Source organism: Nicotiana tomentosiformis, chromosome 9 (genome assembly GCF_000390325.3).
Source record: "Nicotiana tomentosiformis chromosome 9, ASM39032v3, whole genome shotgun sequence".
NCBI lineage: Eukaryota > Viridiplantae > Streptophyta > Magnoliopsida > Solanales > Solanaceae > Nicotiana > Nicotiana tomentosiformis.
Window position 1 is genome coordinate 84803052 of NC_090820.1, and position 22132 is coordinate 84825183.

The following is a 22132-nucleotide window of genomic DNA, read 5'->3' on the forward strand; positions in this document are numbered from 1 at the left end:
TGCATAGCCCAAATGGCATCCGGCTAAAAGCAAAGGTCCCATAAGAACATCTGAATGTCATCTTGATTGATCCTCCTACGCTATGTTTATTTGGTTGTAGCCGGAGTAACCATCTAAGAACCAATAAAACGACCTTCCCGCAATCCAACAAGCATTTGATCAATTAAAGGCATGTGAAAATGGTCTTTGCAAGTGGCAATATTGAAAATCCGATAGTCCATGCAAACTCTCCACCCGGTCACCATTCTTGTTGTAATGAGTTCATTTTTGTCATTTTGAATCACGGTCATGCCTCCCTTCTTTGGCATACATTACACCAAACTCACCCAAGGACTATCCGTAATGGGGTAAAATACCCCGGTATCCAACTATTTTATAATTTCTTTCTTCAACATTTCTTGCATGGAGGGATTCAACCCCCGTTTATGCTCCACACTAGGTTTTCTATCTTCCTCAAGTTTTATTTTGTGCTCACAAATAGCAGAGGGAATCCATCGGGCAACTACTATCGTCCAATCAATGGATCGTATATGCTCCCTCAAAGCCTCCAATAATTGTTCAACCTGCACATCATTTAACAAAGAAGAAACAATTACGTGTAGAGTTTCAATAGAGACGAGAGATTTATACCTTAACTATAGTGGTAGTGGCTTGAGTTCAAGTTGTGGTGGCTCAACGATTGAAGGCTTGACGGGAGGAGTGACTCTATTCTCCAATTCAAGAGAAATCTTTTTCGGTTTATGAGTGTATGCACCAAACCCTTCCAATGCATTCACCTTCTCCACATATCCTTCTATGTCCTCACCATCCAAATTCATCAAGAATGCCGCCATTGCCTCACCAAGGCATTCCTCTTCGATCTTTACCTCAACGGCATCTTATACCACATCAACAACATCAAGTACAGAGGCAATCTCATATGCATTTGGCAATTTCATGCCCTTACTTGCTCTAAAGGTAACTTCTTCGTCATTAACCCACAATTTAATCTCATTTCTTTCGGAGTCCATGAGTGCTCTTCGGGTTGCAAGGAATGGTCTCCCTAAGATGATAGGGATCTCTTTATCAACTGCATAATCAAGAATAACGAAGTCGGTGGGGAGGAGAAACTTCCCCACTTTCACAAGCACTTCATCCATTATCCCCACTGGATGCTTCATCGAAGGGTCAATCATTTGCAACCTCATACTTGTAGGCCTAGGCATTCTCAATCCCGCTTGCTTGTAGATAGAAAGAGGCATTAAGCTTATGCTAGCCCCATTGTCACAAAGAGCTCGTGCAAAGTCACATAGTCCAATAGCGCATGGTATGGTGAAAATCCCCACACCCTCTTTCTTTTGGATGGCGGTTGTTTAAATGATGGAGCTAATCCATGGGGTGACTTGAAAAGCTTCCACAAATGAAATGTACACCGATAATTGTTTTAATATGTCATAGAACTTCTCGAATTTTCTATCATCTACTCTTTTGGCTAGTCTTTGAGGAAATAGAGGGGGAAGTCTAGGAATCGATGCTAGACTCTACTACTTTTTCCTCAACCTTTTCATAGCTCGCATCTTGAGCCTTCACCTTATTCGGAATTCTCTCAACTTCAATAACATTAGGCACCTCAGCTTGTGCCTCATCCTCTTGTTCAACATCTTCAACTTCGACCACCCGTTCACTCTCACTTTGAAGTAGTTTCCCACTTCCCATTGTAATGGCCATGCAATGAGATATTTTGCCACCCCCACTACCCTTTGGGTTCCTAATTATATCACTTGCGAGTGTGCCTTTTTGTTTAGGGGTTTGTTCTCTTGAAATATCTCTCATTCACTTCTCCAACTTTTGAATAGATGCGGTGTGAGAACCTACAAACCCGGTCATATTTTTCATTGAAGTGTCAGACCTCTCTTCATTTTTCAATACTCTTTCGAGCATGGTCTCCAATTTAGAATTACTTTGGTCGCTTGAAGAACTCTCCCTCCAATGTTGAGAGTTAGAGTATTGGCCCTTTGGTGTAACATAGGGTTTTGAACTCCGAGTTAGAGTATTGGCCCTTTGGTCATTTAACCATTGTTGGTTACCTTTCCCTTGCGGGTTAGGTCTCCATTGATGTTGTTGTCTTGAACCTTGGTAGTTTTGTCTTTGTTATCCTCCTTATAAATTGTTTACATAGTTTACTTCTTCATATTGCATGGGAGGATAATCTTGATGTTGATAGTTGGAACTCGACATTGGTTATACTTCTTCAACAATATTCACTTTCTTTGTTTGGCTTTACGTAAACATTTTTGTCAAAACATTGACATTGGTATCAAGCCCAGGAAACAACTGATCTCTTTCTTGATTTTTCTTGATAATGTTGGTCAAAGAAGGGGTACCATATGAGACTCCACCCATAGTGTCGCCCGAATGCCAATCTTGGATGTGTTCGGACACCTTGTTGATGATTTGAATGACTCTTGCAAATTATTTGTCCATGAATGATCCATTAGCCGCATTGTTGGCTACGAACTGGTTCATAGGATCCAAACCCGTGTAAACCCTCTCCAACAAAATATTTTTAGGAAACCCATGATTCGGTGATCTCACTAAATACTGTTTAAATCTAAGCCATGCTTCATGTAGTTATTCCTCCGGTAATTGCTCGAAGAAGAAAATTTTATCTCAAATTTGGACTTCTTGCTTTGTGGGAACCATTTTCTAGGAAAACATGCACAAATTCGGCCCAAGTGTGGATGGAGTTAGGAGGTAGAGTATGAATCCATTGCCTTGCCTCTCCGGCAAAAGAGTACTTAAACTCCCTCAACCTTAATGCATTATCCAAAATATGATTCTGCTTATGCATTGCACGCACATCCATAAAATATTTGAGGTGTTGTGTTGGATCATCGTCAATGGAATTTCGGAAGAACCCCTCCACCTTTTTGCATTGGGTATAGACTATGGTCCACTTTGAAGGTAATCTGAATCATCAATATATTCGTCCATATCAGCAAACACATTCTCCGGCTCGCACATGCTTATCTAGTAATACCAAACAAAACAATCAAAGTGTGATGGAATAGAAAAAGACGTAAAGTGAAGCACACACTAGTTAGTAATTTCAAAACTATATTCCATAGCAACGACCTCAAAATTTGATACGCAATAATTACACTTATATAAATGGTGTAAGGCGGTCGATATCAAATATAATAGCCCAACTAGGTTGGGGTCAAATCCCACATAAAATAGGCGTGAAAAGGTTACTTGAATAGTGTGTCACTTGATTAGGGCCGTAATTATACTCTGTTAGTTGAGAAAGAGATTGATAACTGTGAATTATAAAGAGAAACTATTTTGTTAAGAGAATTGATCAATTGGATTACGATACCAAGGTTGTGTCCCCTTCTATGGAATGTAATGCTATCGTTGTTAATATGATATATTTCTAATGTAAAGTCCTTTGATATGAAAATAGTTTCTAAATGGCTGCCCAATATTTTTCAATAGTTAGGTAGTATTTCCTCTATATGTTTTTTTCAAATATAAAAGAGTTACAATTAAGAGCAAATAATTTATTCCTAAGCGATTCTATTAAACAAGGTTTAAAGCCTCGAGTTATTGCTATTCATTTCTACCAAACCCTAACCCACATTTTCAAGTGAAAGATAAAGTAAAATGAAACTAGATAATGGTTGCAACTACCAACCATTAATGAAGCATGAGAAATTAATAGTAACCAACAACCCAATATATATATATACAATGGTAAATACCCATTAACACTAAACACAATTTGGGTCCATAACCTTTGTATTTAAATGTCACACCCCGACCTCGGGGAGCACGACCGGCGCTTAACCAAGATAACCCGGTCAAGCAATCCTATACAATGCCTTCTACACAAACTCACTCGTGAATAAAGAGAGGATATATTTCGTTACTTAGGCAATGAGAATATTACATAAACAATCCAAATTTCATTACCATTAGAACTTCATTCAAGATTTCCCAAAATATTACATTACACATTCATAGTTTAGAAGTGGAAACATATAATACAAATATAACATTACTAGTTAGACTTTTCCAACACTAACATACAACTCACATTATGTCTACGGAGCCTCTAATAGATACAAACGAGTATTATGATAGTGCTGGTAACAAGGTCCCGACTATACCTCAAAATATAATACATGAGGAATAAAAGATATACGAACCCGAGATGAAGTGGGGCTCGCCATGTAACACCCCGGAAAATTTCGAATTGCTTAAGTGTAAAGCCCCGTAAAATTTTTGCACAAGAAAGTAATGTTTCGTGGCTCAGACCTTTTGGGTTGAACAATACATCGGAAAGTAAAAAAAAACTTTTGGCGGAAAAACGCGTTTCTACGGTTCATTATACGACCGCAGAATCACTTTGCGGGCCGCATAATGGCCACAAAAGTGAGGCAGAAGAGGGTCAGCTTGGATGTAATTATGCGGTCGACTATGCAACCGCATAACTGTTATGCGGTGCATTATGTGACCGCATAATAGTTATGCGGACCGCATACACAGACAGTTCTTTTGGCTATTTTGTAACCAATATGCGACCATTATGCGGTCGCATATGGGACCGCAGAACTGTTACGGAGCTCCATTTTTGGATTTTTAAAACTCGACCCTATTTCGTTAAATACACTCTTTGGGCCATTTTTGAGACATAATCTGACATTTTAGAGTGAGAGAGGGTGCCCTAGAGTGAGAAAGTGTTCTCCAATATTTGTCCTTCAATTCTTGCCCAAGTTTTGGAAGATTAAGAAGGGAATCTCACTAGGTCTTTATCGTAGAGATTGAGGTTGCTAAGAATTCCGGAATATTTTAGAGTTTAAGGAAGCTCAATTGAGGTATGTTGACTAAAATCTTCTCTTAGAATTGAATCCCACAATATTCATGTAAATTATGTAAGTCCCGAGTGATTCATTATGAAACTGGCTATTCCGAATAAGATTGGGTTGAAAGATATATGTTCAACAAGCATCCCAAATGTTTTATTCATGTTTTGTTACCAATTGAGGATGTGTTAAAATATGAGCTGTTCATTAATAATGTTTCGACTTTAAGTTAAGTTCAAATGAAGGCTATTATGCCAAATTTTGTGAAATATCTCTATGTGCCTTAGACTCTAAATTGCTCACATGTGTACTACACACCTTGATTTGAATTGTATTTGTTGTTGATGATGATAATGATGTTTAAAATTGATAAGGTGAGCATGAAATACTTAATATGGACAACGTGCCAAGAATGATCTTATAATTATGGTCACTAGTGCCAATGAAATGAAAAGATGTGAAAGTATTATGAATACGATGATTGATATAATTATGGTTGATGTCTCTAATGGGATGGCCTAGCCGATCGGGTCGTGATCGGACTCCGTACTAAATTTACGGTGGTATTGACATTGATAGTAATTATGGTTGATGTCTCTAATGAGATGGCCTAGCTGATCGGGTCGTGATCGGACTCCGTACTAAATTTACGGTGGTATTGGCATTGATAGTAATTATGGTTGATATCTCTAATGGGATGGCCCAGCCGATCAGGTCGTGATTAGACTCGGTACTAAATTTATGGTGGTATTGATATTGATAGTAATTATGGTTGATGTCTCTAATGAGATGGCCTAACAGATCGGGTCGTGATCGGACTCCGTGCTAAGAGTACGGTAGTACTGATATTGTGAATAATGGTATTGTGGACAATGGTATATCGATACTAAAAATCTCCCAATGTGAGGTATGGAAATTAATTTGAACACTGTCTTGATCCTAAATTGAGGTTTGATGTTAATTAAGGCTTTCATTGATATTATGATAATCGTGTTTGTATTATTTGTCATTCTATTAAGAGGATATTTAGTTATACATACTAGTGCTATTCGACGGTACTAACGTCTCTTTTGCCGGGGGCGCTGCATCTTTAAATGGATGCAGGTGGTTCCACAGCAGGAAATATTGATCAGTGATAGCAATACACATTCTTCCAGCTGACTTGGTGATCCCCACTTCATTTCGGGGTCATATATCTTTTGTACCTTGTGTATTCGGTTTGAGGTATAGCTGGGGCCTTGTTGTCGGCATTATCATTGTACTCTTCTTTTTCTATAGAGGCTCCGTAGACATAGTGTGGGTTGTGTATTGGTGCTAGAAAAGACAAACTATGCTAGATTGTGGTTGTATTACTTGTCCATTTGAGACATTAAAAATGGTGAAACTTATGGTAAGAAATTGGTAATTGCAGACATAGCCACTTTATTGTTTAATTGAGGAAAACATGTATTATCTCTATTCATGGATGAGTTTGGGTAGAATAAAATCTAATAGGCTTGCTCGATCGGGTTCACTCGGTTGAGCGACGGTCGCGCTCCTCGATTTTAGGGCGTGACACGCCTAGTCAGCGGGGGAGAGGGTGCAGTTTTATCACTGCTCGAAGCCGCCTGTTGTGAAACCATCTGCATCCATTAAAGATGCAGCGCCCCCGGTAAAAGGGACGGTAATACATGACGAATAGTACTAGTATAAAAAACAAACACCCCCTTCAAGGATTGGAAGTACAACATGAACGTGACAAATCATAGAAGCAATAAAAGAGTTTAAACAACATTAAAACCACAACAAATTCATTTAAAGATTTCAATAACATTTATAAATTTCAAGTTGGGGATCCTTTATAACAACCTGTACCATAATACCACAATCTCTACACAAAGCCGCCCCTCCGCCTCACCCCAATGTGTGCGGGTGGAGGTGTAATCACAATACCACAATCTCTACACAAAGCGGCCCTGCTGCCTCACCCCAATATGTGCGGGTGAAGGTGAAATCATAATACCAAAATCTCTAGACAAAGTGGCCCCGCTGCCTCACCCCAAAGTGTGCGGGTGGAGGTGCAATCAAAATACCATTTGGCACCTTTGGCCTTTACAAATATACGATCATAAGATTTCATTACATGAAATATAAGAAATTGAATCACATTGATTTCGTACAAAACGCTCTTCCCAAAGGGGTATAACATAATTAAGTCAAAATAGAGAATAAATAACACATGAGGGTTCTGATACGTTACGTAATTTAGGAATCAATTTACTAGCTTGAATATCCCACCTCAATAGTGTTTGAAGTTCGAACTGCACACGATGGAGTTTTGTAAGAATATGGGAATTCCAATAATAGAAGAAGAGTTCAGCCTTCATACCTCGAAAGAGCTTTTCGTAGTGTAACAATAACGTCCTAACACTCCTAATGATACCAATCTATAGGATATGGGTGAATTATAAGCACAATTAGGGAAATTCGTATGGCAAGAGCTGCTACAATGACAACCCAACCTTTCTTCAACCAATTAAATGATAAAACCACCCAAGATTGTCCAACAACTTCCCCACAATCCCTATTAGCTCATGCATGTGATAAGTCTACTCTCATCACCCATAACCAACCCAAATTAAATTGGATAATTGGGGGAGAAAATTCTTACCTTTTAGAAACTCTAGCAAGTTCCTCATGGTGAAATTTCATGGCTTGATCCAAGTTGAGTAGTAAAATCCTTGAATCCCCCCCCTTCTCTCTCTAGGATAACTCTCTCCTCTCTTTAAAATATCAGATAACCCCTCAAAAATGACCCTTATGGCTAGATAAAATGAAATGGGGTCCGGTTATTAAATTAGAAAAATGGACCCTCCGAACTCCGGATCACGCTACAGAGCAGGCTAGGCGAGCTATAGACCAGGATTCGCGAACACTGCAGCGAGGAATAGATCTGGCTAAGAGATGGATGTAGCACGGTATAGCGTTCTAGAAGTTGGGCAACGCGAGGGAAGTAGCACGGACTAGTGCTCTAGGAGTTGGGCGATGCGAGGTCAAAACGATCCAACTTCCCAATGCAGTGTTCAACCCAAAAAGTCCAAAAATACAATACATTAGCAAACCTTGGCCCCACGAAGCCTTAAATTACTTGCCGGAAATTTACGGGGCTTTGCATCCTCCCCCACTTTGGATAATTTGTCCTCAAATGAGGAGTAGAGTCTTCCCCAAACACCTAACATAACACATATGTTCTCTCACACATCTCAAGCTCCCAAATTTGACTAACTCCCAAATTTTTTAGAAATTTTGGCAGAGTTTCCCTTTTAACTAGGCCTATCCACCTGCCAGATAATCCCATAAACCAATTCTAACAACATATACATAATCCAACGATGCAACATAACATGAAAATAACACCAACTGTGGCCTCATAGGCAATATATTACCGGAAGGAACACCCTTAGCATAAATTTTACAAGTGATACATAATTAATAGAAACAATTTCATAGTAACGATTACATAGCTATTAAAACAAATGAGGATACTTCTTCTTCATCTCTTCCTCAGCCACCCAAGTGGCCTCTTCAACCCGTTGGTTTCGCCATATCACTTTCACGGAGGCAATCTCTTTGTTTCTCAACTTTTGGGCCTACCTATCAAGAACGGAAACTGGAATCTCTTTATAAGTCAATTGCTCATTAACCTCAATAGTCTCAACCGGAACAATAAGCGACGGTTCTCCAATCACATTCTTCAACATGGATAAATGAAACACCGGATGCACTGAAGACATATTTGGAGGTAGTTCTAGCATGTAAGCCACCTGACCAATCCTCTGAATGACTCTGTAAGGTCCGACATACCTCAGACTCAATTTCCCTTTCTTCCTAATACACATTATACCCTTCATGGGGGAACAAGAATACCCAATCATCCTCGTCGAACTCTAAATCACTGCAACGCACATCCGAATAGACGTATGATGATTCTGGGGAATTTTTAACCATTCCTTAATGATGGTACTCTTTCTATAGACTGATGCACGAGGTATGGCTCGATCAACTATGCTTCCCCAATCTCAAACCATCCAATGGGAGATCTACATCTCCTACCATATAAAGCCTCGCACTGTGCCATTTGAATGCTAGCATGATATCTGTTATTATAGCAAAACTCTATGAGTGGTAAATGATCATCCCAGCTACCCTTGAAATCAGGAGAACAAGGGCGCAACATATCCTCAAGCGTCTGAATAGTATGCTTTGCTTGCCCGTCGGTCTACGGGTGAAAGGTTGTACTAAGATTCACTTGAGTACCCAAACCTTGCTGAAATTTGCTCTAGAAATTAGCCGTACACTGTGCCCCTCGATCATAGATAATAGAAACTGCAGTACCATGCAACCTATTTTTTTCCTTCATATACAACTGAGCATAATGTGCCGCCGTGTCAGTAGCCTTAACAGGTAAGAAGTGTGCGGATTTTGTGAGCCGATCCATAATCACCCAAATCGAGTCAAACTTTCGAGGAGTGCTAGGTAGTCCTATCACAAAGTCCATATTGATCATCTTCTATTTCCACATCGGAATTTCTATGTTCTGTGCAAACCCACCGGGCCTTTGATGTTTGGCCTTCACTTGCTGATAATTTGGACATCTTGCCAAAAAGTATGCTACATTCCTCTTCATATCTTTCCATCAGTAGACTTTCTTAATATCATAGTACATCTTCATAGAGCCTAGGTGCATTAGTGTACCATCATCCATGCCAAGAGAAAAATCCATGGTCTTATGTTGGTGAATCCCCTCCTTCAACTGAACCAACAATAGATCGTCGTATTGCTTCTCCATGAATTCTACAACAAGCAATGATTCACCCTTATTTTGTAGAACTACCCCTCCTTCACTAGAGTCCGCAAGACGAACCCCCAAACTAGATGACCAATGAACCTCCTTGGGCAATGGCCTTTGACATGCCTCCAAGTGAGCCAAACTACCCATAGATTTCCGGTTAAGATCATCCGCCACAACATTAGCCTTCCCCGGATGATATAGAATATCGATGCCGTAGTCCTTGAGTAACTCAAGCCACCTTCTCTGCCTTAGATTCATTTCCTTCTATTTGAAAATACATTGAATGCTCTTATGGCTTGTGAATATATCCACGTGGACCCATACAAATAATGACGCCAAATCTTCAATGCAAAAACTACCGCCGCAAGCTCTAAGTCATGTGTTGAGTAGTTCTTCTCATGATTCTTGAGTTTCCTAGAAGCATAAGTGATCACATTGCCATGTTGCATCAATACACACCCTAGTCCTATTCTCGAAGCATCACAATATAATACAAACCCATCCATACCCTCCGGTAAGGTCAACACCGATGCCGTAGTCAATCTTGATTTCAATTCTTGGAAGCTCTTTTCACAAGCATCTGACCATTGGAACTTAACTGCCTTCTACATCAATTTAGTTAATGGGGAGGCAAGGGTAGATAACCCCTCCACAAACTTTTTGTAACACCCAGCTAAGCCCAAGAAACTTAGAATCTCTCTTGGAGTTGTAGGCCTCGGCCAATTCTTCACAGTTGTGATCTTCTACGGATCAACCTTAGCTCCTTCTCTGAAGATGACATGACCCAAGAATGTGACAGATTCAAGCCAAAATTGACACTTCGAAAACTTCACATACAACTTGTGCTGATATAAAGTCTGCAAAACTTCCTTGAGATGATCGACATGGTCCTATCGACTTCGTGAATATACAATAATATCATCAATGAACACTCTCACAAAGGAGTCAAGAAAAGTCTTGAAGACTCGATTCATAAGATCCATGAAAGCTGCCGGGGCATTTGTTAGCCCTAAGGACATTACCAGAAATTCGAAGTGCCCATATCGGGTCCTGAAGCTGTTTTAGGAATATCCTACTCCAAATCTTCAATTGGTGATACCCTGATCTTAAATCAATTTTTGATACGTAGCTAGTACCCTGCAATTGGTCAAACAAGTCATCTATCCTTGGCAGCGGGTACTTATTCTTGATCGTGACCTTGTCGAGTTATCGGTAGTCAATACAAATTCTCAGTGACCCATCTTTCTTCCTTACAAAGAGGACCGATGCGCCCCAAGGCGACATACTCAGCCGGATGAAACCCTTCTCTAACAAATTTTTCAACTGCTCTTTTAGCTCCTTCAATTCTGTCGGTGCCATTCGGTAGGGTGGAATAGATATAGGTTGCGTGATCGGCATCACATCAATCACAAAATCAATCTCCCTGTCTGGTGGGATTTCAGGGAGCTCATCCGGAAAGATATCCAAAAATTAATTCACAACTGGTACAGACTCAAGTGTAGGTGCCTCAACATCGGTGTCCGTAGCCCAGACCAAATGGTAAATACAACCCTTATTGATCATCTTTATGGCCTTAAGATAAGAAATAAACCTACCATTCGGTAACACATCATCCCCATTCCATTCGATAACTGGATCATTTGGAAATTCAAACCTAACGGTTGTGGTTCGACAATCAAGCTTGGCAAAATATGAATAAAGCGAGTACATCCCTATTATTACATAAAGATTAACCATCCCCAACTTAATGATATCGTCCATGGTATCCCAACCACGCACTGTGACAACACAGTCCACATAAACCCGTGCAGACATAATAGACTCACCAACCGGAGTAGATACATTGAACGACTCATGAAGTTATTCCGGTTCTATCCCAAATTCCAAAGCAACATAAGTAGTGACATATGACAAAGTGGAACTGGGATCAATAAGAGCATGTATATCATGATATTGGATAGTCAATATACTTGTGACAACATCTGGAGAAGCCTCTGAATCCTGACGCCTCCTCATAGCATAAAACATGTTGTGCCCTCCGGAGCTATGGGTACCACACAGCCCTGCGAACGCTGAAGTGCCTCAAGCTGGAGGGGGTTGTACTGTAGATGTAGTAGGTGAAGAACTAGCTAACTTTACCGTACCCCTGCCCACACTCTGGCGGGACGAATGGCAATCCCTCTGAATGTGACCCCTAACACCGCACCCATAGCATATGGGCTGATCCAGGAAACAAACCTCAATGTGTATCTTCCTACACCTAGGGCATGGGGGCCTCTACTACTGCTGTAATCTCCCTCTAAGACGACCATGCTACCCTGCTTCAGGCTCTCAAACTTAGCAGTACGGGCTGCCTTATTCTCGGCAGGCAAGAAATTATCAATGAAGGCATCGGCAAATTCACTCCACCTTGTCGGAGGGCTCCCCTACTCACAGGAGTCCTCCCACTTCTCAAACCAAGAATAGGCCACCCATTTCAGGCGGTAGGAGGACAACTCCACTCCCTCCGTCTCAGTAACATGCATAACTCGGAGGGTTTTGTGTATCTCAACAATAAAGTCATGGGGGTCCTCCTCAATGAAGAAACATGTTTACCCTAGAACTAGCAGAATATCCTTGCTGGTCGGAAGAAGCAGGTGCAACATTCGATCTCTGGGATTGGGAAGCCACTATCTGAGCCAACATCTGTATGGCTCCCCTAAGATCCCCACCAAAAACACTGGGATCAAAAGTTGGGGATGGAGGTGGAATAGATGCATGATGGTAGGCTATAATCCCATATTTTAGTCGCTTATTGCACTCTAATTCACTGCATTTTACTTATTTTGAGCTTTAATTAGTAGTTTTTTTCACTTATTGTGTGTTTTATGGGTTGTAAGAGTGATTCTAAGTGATGTAGATGTTGTGGAGCTAATTTGAGCTAATTGGATCTTTGAAGTATGAGTAAAAGTCCAAAGAATCAAGCCGGGAACGTGTTCGGGGCTTGAGCCTCGAAAACCAAGTATGGACGTCAAAAATCAAGCAAAAAGCCCTACTTTGAGAAAAACCACTGTCGCGGCATGTGGCGCGCCGCGACTGCCCAATTTCTGCTGTCTGACATATTTTGACTCTCTATATTTCTGCAATACTTACAGAGTTATTTTCCTATTTTGGCTGGGAAAAGGTGATTTCATTAGGGCTCGACCCTACGTGGTATAAAAACACCGAAAAACGCTATTTTTTGGACTTTTGGACACATATTAGACTTAAGGAGGCTAAGGAGGAGTTGGAAGAACATGAGCACAAGGATTTCATCATTCCTTCCTCACTCAAGACCCGAGTTAGGATTGAGTTTATGTTTTCATCTACTTTAAATTTATTTGTGATGAATTGCTCTATATCTATGGAGTAGTTCCCTTTAGGGTTTGATGGATTTGGTGTATTGATGATTTTTTGTGGCTTATAACTCTAGTTTTATGTATTGAAGCGTTTTGGATGATTTAACTGTGCATCTATATTCACTTGATCATATAATTGAAAGAAGCATAACTTGTGATATGTTTGCATTATTTTGTTGGTTGGGTTCATTAATTCTTCTTAGTAATCAAAAGAGGTTTTCCTACAGACCAATCCACTACGCACACTTGCATATCTTCACGTGCTTAAATTGGTTCATCTTGTGAGGTTAAAACTTAATCGAGAGAGGAGTTTTTACTGAACGGTTGAACTAACAATTGAGTGAATTCGAGAGACTCACTTGACCATTAGAAGTGAATTATCTAGAGGTAGATCCCAAACAATTATCTTGCACCTATCCTATCAACCCCTATTTTCTCCCACTGATAACTTCCTTGTTTATCTTTGTTTCGATTGTCATTAGTCAATATCTTTAGACTCTTAGTTAATTTTAGTTAGATATCATATAAATCTCAATTGTTTATCATCATCTTGGATAGTAATCAATCTAGAAACTACGAGAATATTGTTTAAATCCAATCCATGTATATACGATATTATACTATACTATATTTGACTAGCGAGAAGAATTTAAGTGTATGTTTTGCGCTCGTCAAATTTTGGCGTCGTTGCCGGGGATTGGCAATCAATAGTTTTTGAAATAGTTTATAGTGCTAATTTAGGAATTCGTTTTTTTTATTTGTATTTTTCCCTTTTTGCGTTTGGTGTTCCTTGACTGTGCGCAGGTTACGGATTTTGATTGGTGCATGACTCGATCTTCTGCGAAAGAAATGCTACCATACAAGCGAAAAATTGAAAAACAACAGCGACGGCTGAAGAAGGAAAGAAATCACACTGTGACATCAAGTAAAGGGCTCGAAAGAGAAGGTTGTGGTGAGTGAGGAAGATAACTATGGGATGTACACATGGAAGGCTGAGAAGAAGTTGTCCGCATGGATATGTTCATTAGTTAGGGTGCGAAAAAAGGAGACCGACTTCGACTCAGACCCCGACTAGATGTTCAGGGAAGTTTCCTTTACCTTATGATTTTTAATTGTAGGTCATGGGGACATGCCACAACTTAAAGTGTGGGGTGGGGATATTTGTATGTATGTATATTATTTTTCTTCTTGTTAGTTGTAGTTGTTAGATATAGAAAATAATTGAAAAAACCAAAAACAATTGAAAATTATCGATTTTTCCCGATGATGGATATCATTCGACAAGTTTCTTGAGGGATTAAAGTCGAAATAAAAAGACAAAAAGATTTTCTTTTGTTAGGCAGTGTAATAATTTCACCTTGGTTTTTCCTTATGTCACAGTTCTTTTCTATAGGTTTTGTTTGAACTGGGTGTAGTTAGTTTTTATTTTTGTTAGGAGTAGGAAACCTTGTGCTATGAGTTGAATGGATGGAAATATCTCTTTACTCTATTATACCTTGAGAATAGTGAGTGCTTTAGTTGTGACCTTTAGGCTCAATTTTTGACTCTTTTATAAGTACCTTAAACTGAATGATCTTAACTTTGCTTAACTGCTTTGACTAGAGTGTCTTGATAGTCCAATCTTGAGTGAGTTATGTGCCATGTGGGCGTGAGGTTTTGTGTTATTCTGTACATTGCATTTGATGTCTAGACCTTGCCCCGTGTGTTTGCAAAGAGAAATAGAAGTTTTATTCAGTCTTGGAAGTGATATAGACATTTCTTTGTTGAGCCAGTTATATGCTTTTACCCACCTAATTGTTATGTATTTTACTTTACCCCTTTGAACCTGTAATCCTGTTTCTTTGCCAACCACATTACAAGCCTCATCCATTTGTTTGCATTGACCATCTATTTGAACCTTGTAACTCTCGTGAGCACTTGCATTTGGTATGAACTTTGTAAAAGTTGAAGTGTGGGGTGGTTGGTTTGGATTTTGAGTGAAACTAATGAAATAAAGAGAAAAGTGCATTGTATTCAAAAAGTAAGAGCCACTTGAATTGAAAAAGAAAAGAAAAAAGGAGTTGCACTGTTGTGCAAAATATTCTTTGATAGTGGTGACTCTTGATGTAATGGTGCTTAAAGAAGTAGGGAGTTAATGTATATTGATATGAAGGTGGAGTTATGGTTTGACATAAGTGTGGGGGTTTTGAACAATGAAATGTATGTATTGAAGTGCTTAGAGAGGAGTAGTCACTCTTATATCCAATTGTATCCTACCCATCGCGCAGCCTACATTACAACAAAATAAATTCCTACTTGATCCTTGACAGAATGAGCTCGATTAGTTGAGTAGTACACTATGAGAAAGACTATGGTACGTCTTTTGTGGCATATGAATGGTGTTTCTAAGAGTGAGTGAATTCTTTCTATCTTGAGTTCCTAATTGTTTGTAATTTCTATGGTGTGTGTAACTACTCTCTATTGTTGTGTGAGGGCACTTGATTCATGAAAGAAAAGTAATGCTTGACCTATGTGTTAGAGTAAGTGAGCGGGTTATAAATAGTGCGTGTTTCTTTTGAGTCAAATTTTGAGGCTAGGATGTTACATTAGAGTGCTTCATCTATTTTAAATATTCTTATTCTGATGAGTTAGGAGATTTGTTTAAAAGGTCATATTTATATAGAGTGTAGTTTGATTGCTCGAGGATGAGTAATGGTTTAAGTGTGGGGTATTGATGATAGGCTATAATCCCGTATTTTAGTCGCTTATTGCACTCTAATTCACTGTACGTTACTTGATTTGAGCTTTAATTAATAGTGTTTTGCACTTATTATGTGTTTTATGCATTGTATGGGTGATTCCGAATGATGTAGATGTTGTGGAGCTAATTTAAGCTATTTGTAGCTCTGAAGTCTATGTAAAATACTGAAGGATCAAGCTGAGATCGTGTTCGGGGGTCGAGGACAAAGTCTAAACGTCAAAAATAAGCAAAAAGTCATACTATGAGAAAACCCCACTGCCACAATGCGTGGGGCGGCGCGTGGCACGCCGCGGCTGCCCAATTTTTGCTGTCTGATAGATTTTGACTCTCTGGATTTCCCACTAATTCCCCGCATGGCGCATCGCCCCATGCGGCATGCCTGTGCAAGTTTTACAGAGTTATTTTCCTATTTCGGCTAGGAAAAGGTGATTTCGTTTGGGCCTGACCCTACTTGGTATAAATACATGGAAAAACATTATTTTTTGGACTTTTGGGCACATATTCGACATAAGGAAGCTAAGGAGGAGTTGGAACAACATGAGCACAAGGATTTCATCATTCCTTCCTCACTCAAGACACGAGTTTGGATTGAATTCATATTTTCCTCTATTTTAAATTTAGTTGTGATGAATTGCTCCATATCTATGGAGTAGTTCCCTTTAGGGTTTGTGGCTAATAACTCTAGTTTTATGTATTGAAGCGTTTCAGATGATTTAACTATTGCATCTATATTCACTTGTTCATGTAATCGAGAGAAGCATAACTTGTGATATGTTTGCATTATTTTGTTGGTTGGGTTCATTAATTCTTCTTAGTAATCAAAAGAGGCTAGTTGAATCATTTATTAAACCTAGTTAGGAGAATAATCGAAAGAGATTTTCCTAAAGTCCAATCCACTACGCATTGTTGTATATCTTCACGTACTTAAATTGGGTCATCTTGTGAGGTTAAAACTTAATCGAGAGAGTAGTTTTTACTGAACGGTTGAACTAATAGTTGAGTGAATTCGAGAGACTCGCTTGAACATTAGAAGTGAATTATCTAGAGGTATATCCCAAATAATTAACTTGCACCTATCCTATCATTCCCTATTTTCTCCCACTGATAACTTCCTTGCTTATCTTTGTTTTGATTGTCATTAGTCAATAGCTTTAGACTCTTAGTTAATTTTAGTTAGAAATCATATAAATCTCAATTGTTGATAATCTTGGATAGAAATCGAGCTAGAAACTATGAGAATAGTGTGAAATCCAATCCCTGTGGATACGATATTATACTATACTATATTTGACTAGCGAGCAGAATTTAAGTGTGTTTTGCGCTCTTCACTACACCATCAATAGGAGTAAGGATTGGTGCAGCCGGAGCAGGAGTAGTAGAATCAGGTGGTGTAGTAGCTGGGGGAACATCCTCACCCCTTGGGGGCTCACCCGCTTCATCGGGTATAGAATAAACTGCCACTCCTGGGGTGTCATTGGCTCCTTGGACAGTTCTTGCTTTCTTCCTAGGCGCCATATACTGAAATTTAGAGCAATGCACGAGTTAGAGAAAAAGAAACCTCACAATCAGCTCTATCGCACGATCTAGAACTTCAAAAAATGGTGTTATTTCTAAATGCCCAAATAGCATCCTAATTATAGATGTGGTCGACAACACACCAATAAGGACTTTACAACACACAGCTCCGAGACATTCTATGGCACTTTAAAACCTTAGGCTTTGATACCAAGCTTGTCACGCCCCGACATCGAGGAGCGCGGCCGGCGCTCAACCAGGATAACTCGGTCAAGCAAGCATGTACAATGCCTTCTACACAATCTCACTTGTGAATAAAGAGAGGATATATTTTGTTACTTAGGCAATGAGAAGGTTACATAAACAATCCAAATTTCATTGCTGTTAAAACTTTATTCAAGATTTCCCAAATTATTACATTACACATTCATAGTTTAGAAGTGGAAAGAAATGATACAAATACAACATTACTAGTTTAACTTTTCCGACACCAACATACAACCCAAACTATGTCGATGAAGCCTCTAATATATACAAAAGAGTACTATGATAGTGCTCACGATAAGTCCCTAGCTATACCTCAAAACATAATATATACGACCCCGAGATAAAGTGGGGCTCACCAAGTGATATGGGAAGAGGGTGCATGCTATCACTGATCGAAGACGCCTGCTGTGGAACCACATGCACCCATTAAGGATACAACGCCCCTAGAAAAAGGGACGTTAGTACATGATAAATAGTACTAGTATGAAAACCAAACACCCCCTCCAATGTTTGGAAGTACAACGTGAATGTGACGAATGATAGTTGCAATAAAAGAGTTTAAACAACCATTAAAACCACAACAAATTCATTTAAACCTTTCAATAACATATATAAATATCATGTTGGGGATCCTCTATAACAACCTCTACCATAATTTCTACACAAAGTGGCACCACCGCCTCACCCCAATGTGTGCGGTGGAGGTGTAATCATAATACTACAATCTCTACACAAAGCGGCCCCGCCGCCTTACCCCAATGTGTGCGGGTGAAGGTGTAATTATAATACCACAATCTCTATACAAAGTTTCCCCTCCGTCTCACCCCAATGTCTGTGGGTGGAGGTGTAATCATAATACCACAATATCTACACAAATCAGCCCCGCCGCCTCACCCCAACGTGTGAGGGTGGAGGTGTAATCATAATACCACAAATTGGATGCTCAAAACGATAATACTTGTACAAAAATTCCTTTCAAATCAAACCCTTTGGCACCTTTGGCCTTCTCAAATATACTGTCACGACCCTAAATTTTCTCCGTAGGATGTCGTGATGGCACCTAGTCTCTAAGACTAGGTAATCCTACCAATGCGGAAAAATCACAAATATCTGAAATAAATAAACTACAATTCAAATAATTACAACTCCCAAAACCAGGTAGAAATAAGTCACAAGCTTCTAAAACTTTATTCTCAATGTCTCTATGTATCAAGGTCTAAAGAAAAATAAGAAAGTAACATAAAAATGATAGAAGGGGACTCCGGAGTCTGCGGACGCTGGCAGATATACCTCAAAGTCTCCGTGCGCAGGTAACTCACTGACGTCCAGACTGGTAAGATGTACCTGAATCTGCACAAAAAGATGTACAGAAGCGTAGTATGATAAGTGCCAAGCCTAACCTCGGTAGATTAGTGACGAGGTATCGTGAGGCCCTACTAGAATATAATAATGGCATGGTAAAATGTTTAACAATATAGTAAAATAAAGTGACATTGTAAATGAATCAAGTAGTGTGTCACCATTTAATTAAGCAAAATAATGGCAAATAATATCTCATGGAAACAAAACCGAATTTCCTTTCAACTTTAAAAAAATCACAACAAATAATCAAGGCAACTGCGGCCAAAAATTAATATCAACAAGGGCACTCTCGAGGTACCGCCTCGTAGTCCCAAATCATAAACAAATTCATAATATCTCATTTCCTTATCTCACCGCGGGAGTGTAACACCCCAGAAAATTTTGAAGTACTTAAGTGCAAGGCCTGGTAAAATTTGCAAAGAAAACAATGTTTCATGGTGCCAGACTAGGCTTACGTGTTTGAGGATTGTAGAAATGCACAGGAAAGTAAAGGAAAATTTCTGCCGAAAAAGTGTGTTTATGCGGTCCATTATGCGACCGCATAATCACTCTGTGGGCCGCATGATGGCCGCAGAAGTGAGCAGGAGAGGGCTATTCTGGAAGCAGCTATGCGGTCGACTATGCAACCGCATAACAGTTATGCGGACCACATAGTGACCGCATACACAGGCAGTTCTTTTGGCTATTTTGTAACCAATTATGTGACCGATATGCGGTCGCATATGCGACCGCAGAACCTGTTCTGAACTCCATTTTTAGGTTTTTAAAACCCGACCCTATTTAGATAAATACACTCTTTGGGTCATTTTTGAGCTATTATCTGACATTTTAGAGTGAGAAGGTGTTCTCCAATAATTGTTCTTCAATTCTTGCCCAAGTTTTGGAAGATTGAGAATGGAAACTCACTAGGTCTTCATCCTAGAGGTAAGATTCTACACCCTCACCCTCAATTTCGAATTTTGTGTAGAAATGCATAATAAACAAGATAATTTCTGGGCAAGAGGGTCGGTTATTTTACATGCATGTGTTATCAAAGAGTGTAGAAAGATTGTTGAGCTAAAAATGGTAAAGTCTAGGTTGTGGGATGATGGAATCCTCCATAAAAGAACCTTGAAACCTTAATGCACATCTAGTGTTTGATAAAATGCTCAAATGAGCTCGAACCATGATCATCTTCCTAATTTTGATTCAATTTGTTATATTTTTACAATAGATTGAAGTTGCTAAGAATTCTGAAATATTTAGAGTGTAAGGAAGCTCAAGTGAGATATGTTGGCTAAACTCTTCTCTTAGAATTGAATCCCACGATATTCATGTAAATTATGTAAGTCCCGAGTGATTCATTATGAAATTGGCTATTCCAAGTAAGATTGGCTTGAAGGATATATGTTCAACAAGCATCGCAAATGCTCTATTCATGTTATGTTACCAATTGAGGATATGTTAAAATATGGGCTGTGCATTAATAATGTTTCAACTTTAAGTCAAGTTCAAATGAAGACTATTATGCCAAATTTTGGGAAATATCTCTATGTGCATTAGACTCTAAATTGCTCACATGTGTACTACACACTTTGATTTGAATTTTGTTTGTTGTTGATGATGAGGATGATATTTGAAATTGGTAATGTGAGCACGAAATACCTGACATGGCCAACGTGCTAAGAATGATCTTATAATTATGGCCACTAGTGCCAATGAAATGAAAAGATGTGAAAGTATTATGAAATGCGATGATTGATATAAAAAGGTTAATGTCTCAAATAAGACGGCCTAGACGATCGGGTCATGATCGGACACCATGCCGCACACATGGTGGTGATGTGCTGGAAATTGTAATCGAAATGGTAATTGTGGTTGATGTCCCTAATGGATAGCCTAGCCCATCGGGTCATGATCGGACTCCGTGTTAAAGACGGTGGTATTGATATTGAGAGAAATTGTGGTTGATGTCTCTAATCAGATGGCCTAGCCGATCGGGTCGTGATCGGACTCCGTGCTAAGAGTACGGTCGTACCGGTATTGTGAATAATGGTATTGTGGACAATGATATATCGATACTAAAAATCTTCCAGTGTGAGATATGGAAATTAATTTGAACACTGTCTTGATCCTAAATTGAGGTTTGATGTCGATTAAGGCTTTCATTGATATTATGATAATCTTATTTGTATTATTTGTCATTCTATTGAGAGGGTGTTTAGTTATACATACTAGTGCTATTCGACAGTACTAACGTCCCTTTTGCCGGGGGCGCTGCATCTTTCAATAGATGCAGGTTGTTCCACAGCAGGAGATATTGGTCAGTGATAGCTGTGCACCTTCTTCCCAGCTGACTTGGTGAGCCCCACTTCATTTCGGGGTCATAAATATTTTGTACTTTGTGTATTCTGTTTGAGGTATAGCGGGGGCCTTGTTGACGGCACTATCATTGTACTCTTCTTTATCTATAGAGGCTCTATAGACAAAGTGTGGGTTGTGTATTGGTGCTGGGAAAGACAAACTATGCTATGTTGTGGTTGTATTACTTGTCCATTTGAGACTTTAAAAATGGTGAAACTTATGGTAAGAAATTGGTAATTGCAGACATGACCACTTTATTGTTTAATTAAGGAAAGCATATATTCTCTTTATTCATGAATGAATTTGGGTAGAATGAATCTAACATGCTTGCTCAGTCAGGTTCACTCAATTGAGCGTCGGTCGCGCTCCTCGGTTTTGGGGCGTGACAAACTTGGTATCAGAGCCTAAGGTTTTAAAGTGCCCTAGGATGTCTCGGAGCCGTGTCTAGTAGAGTCCTTATTATCGGTGTGTTGTCAACCACATCTATAATTAGGATGCTACATGGGCATTTAGGAATATTATCCTTCTTTGATATTCTGAATCGTGCAATGAAACTGGTTGTGAAATTGTTCTTCCTCCAACTCGTGCGTTGAGGTTTAAGGTAAGTTTAAATGCTCTTTTGGTTTATTCCAATTAATGATGTCATGTGACATGATGAAAGAGTAAAGTCTTGAATATTAAACAAATGGCACATGTATCATGTTGAATGAATAGTATGACCATATGAGACAAGTATATCGTACCATGAGCATACTTTATATGGGAGGAGTGCTAGAAGTGATTACCCACCTCGAAAAAGGCATTGACGTGATAAATGAGACATAAGCTTAACTAGTACATGTGGATAGTG

The 22132-nt window shown here is 39.3% G+C and overlaps 2 protein-coding genes across 2 annotated transcripts; both read right to left on the reverse strand.

Annotated features, from left to right (window-relative positions):
- Window positions 1-878: 878 nt before the first annotated feature.
- On the reverse strand, window positions 879-1241 carry LOC138899122 (uncharacterized). Its single transcript, XM_070185243.1, has one exon. The coding sequence runs from the start codon at window positions 1239-1241 to the stop codon at window positions 879-881; it is 363 nt and encodes a 120-aa protein (XP_070041344.1).
- An 8281-nt stretch (window positions 1242-9522) lies between these two features.
- Window positions 9523-9825, reverse strand: LOC138899123 (uncharacterized). The gene has a single exon (XM_070185244.1). It carries the CDS (start codon window positions 9823-9825, stop codon window positions 9523-9525), a length of 303 nt encoding a protein of 100 aa, XP_070041345.1.
- Window positions 9826-22132: the final 12307 nt, after the last annotated feature.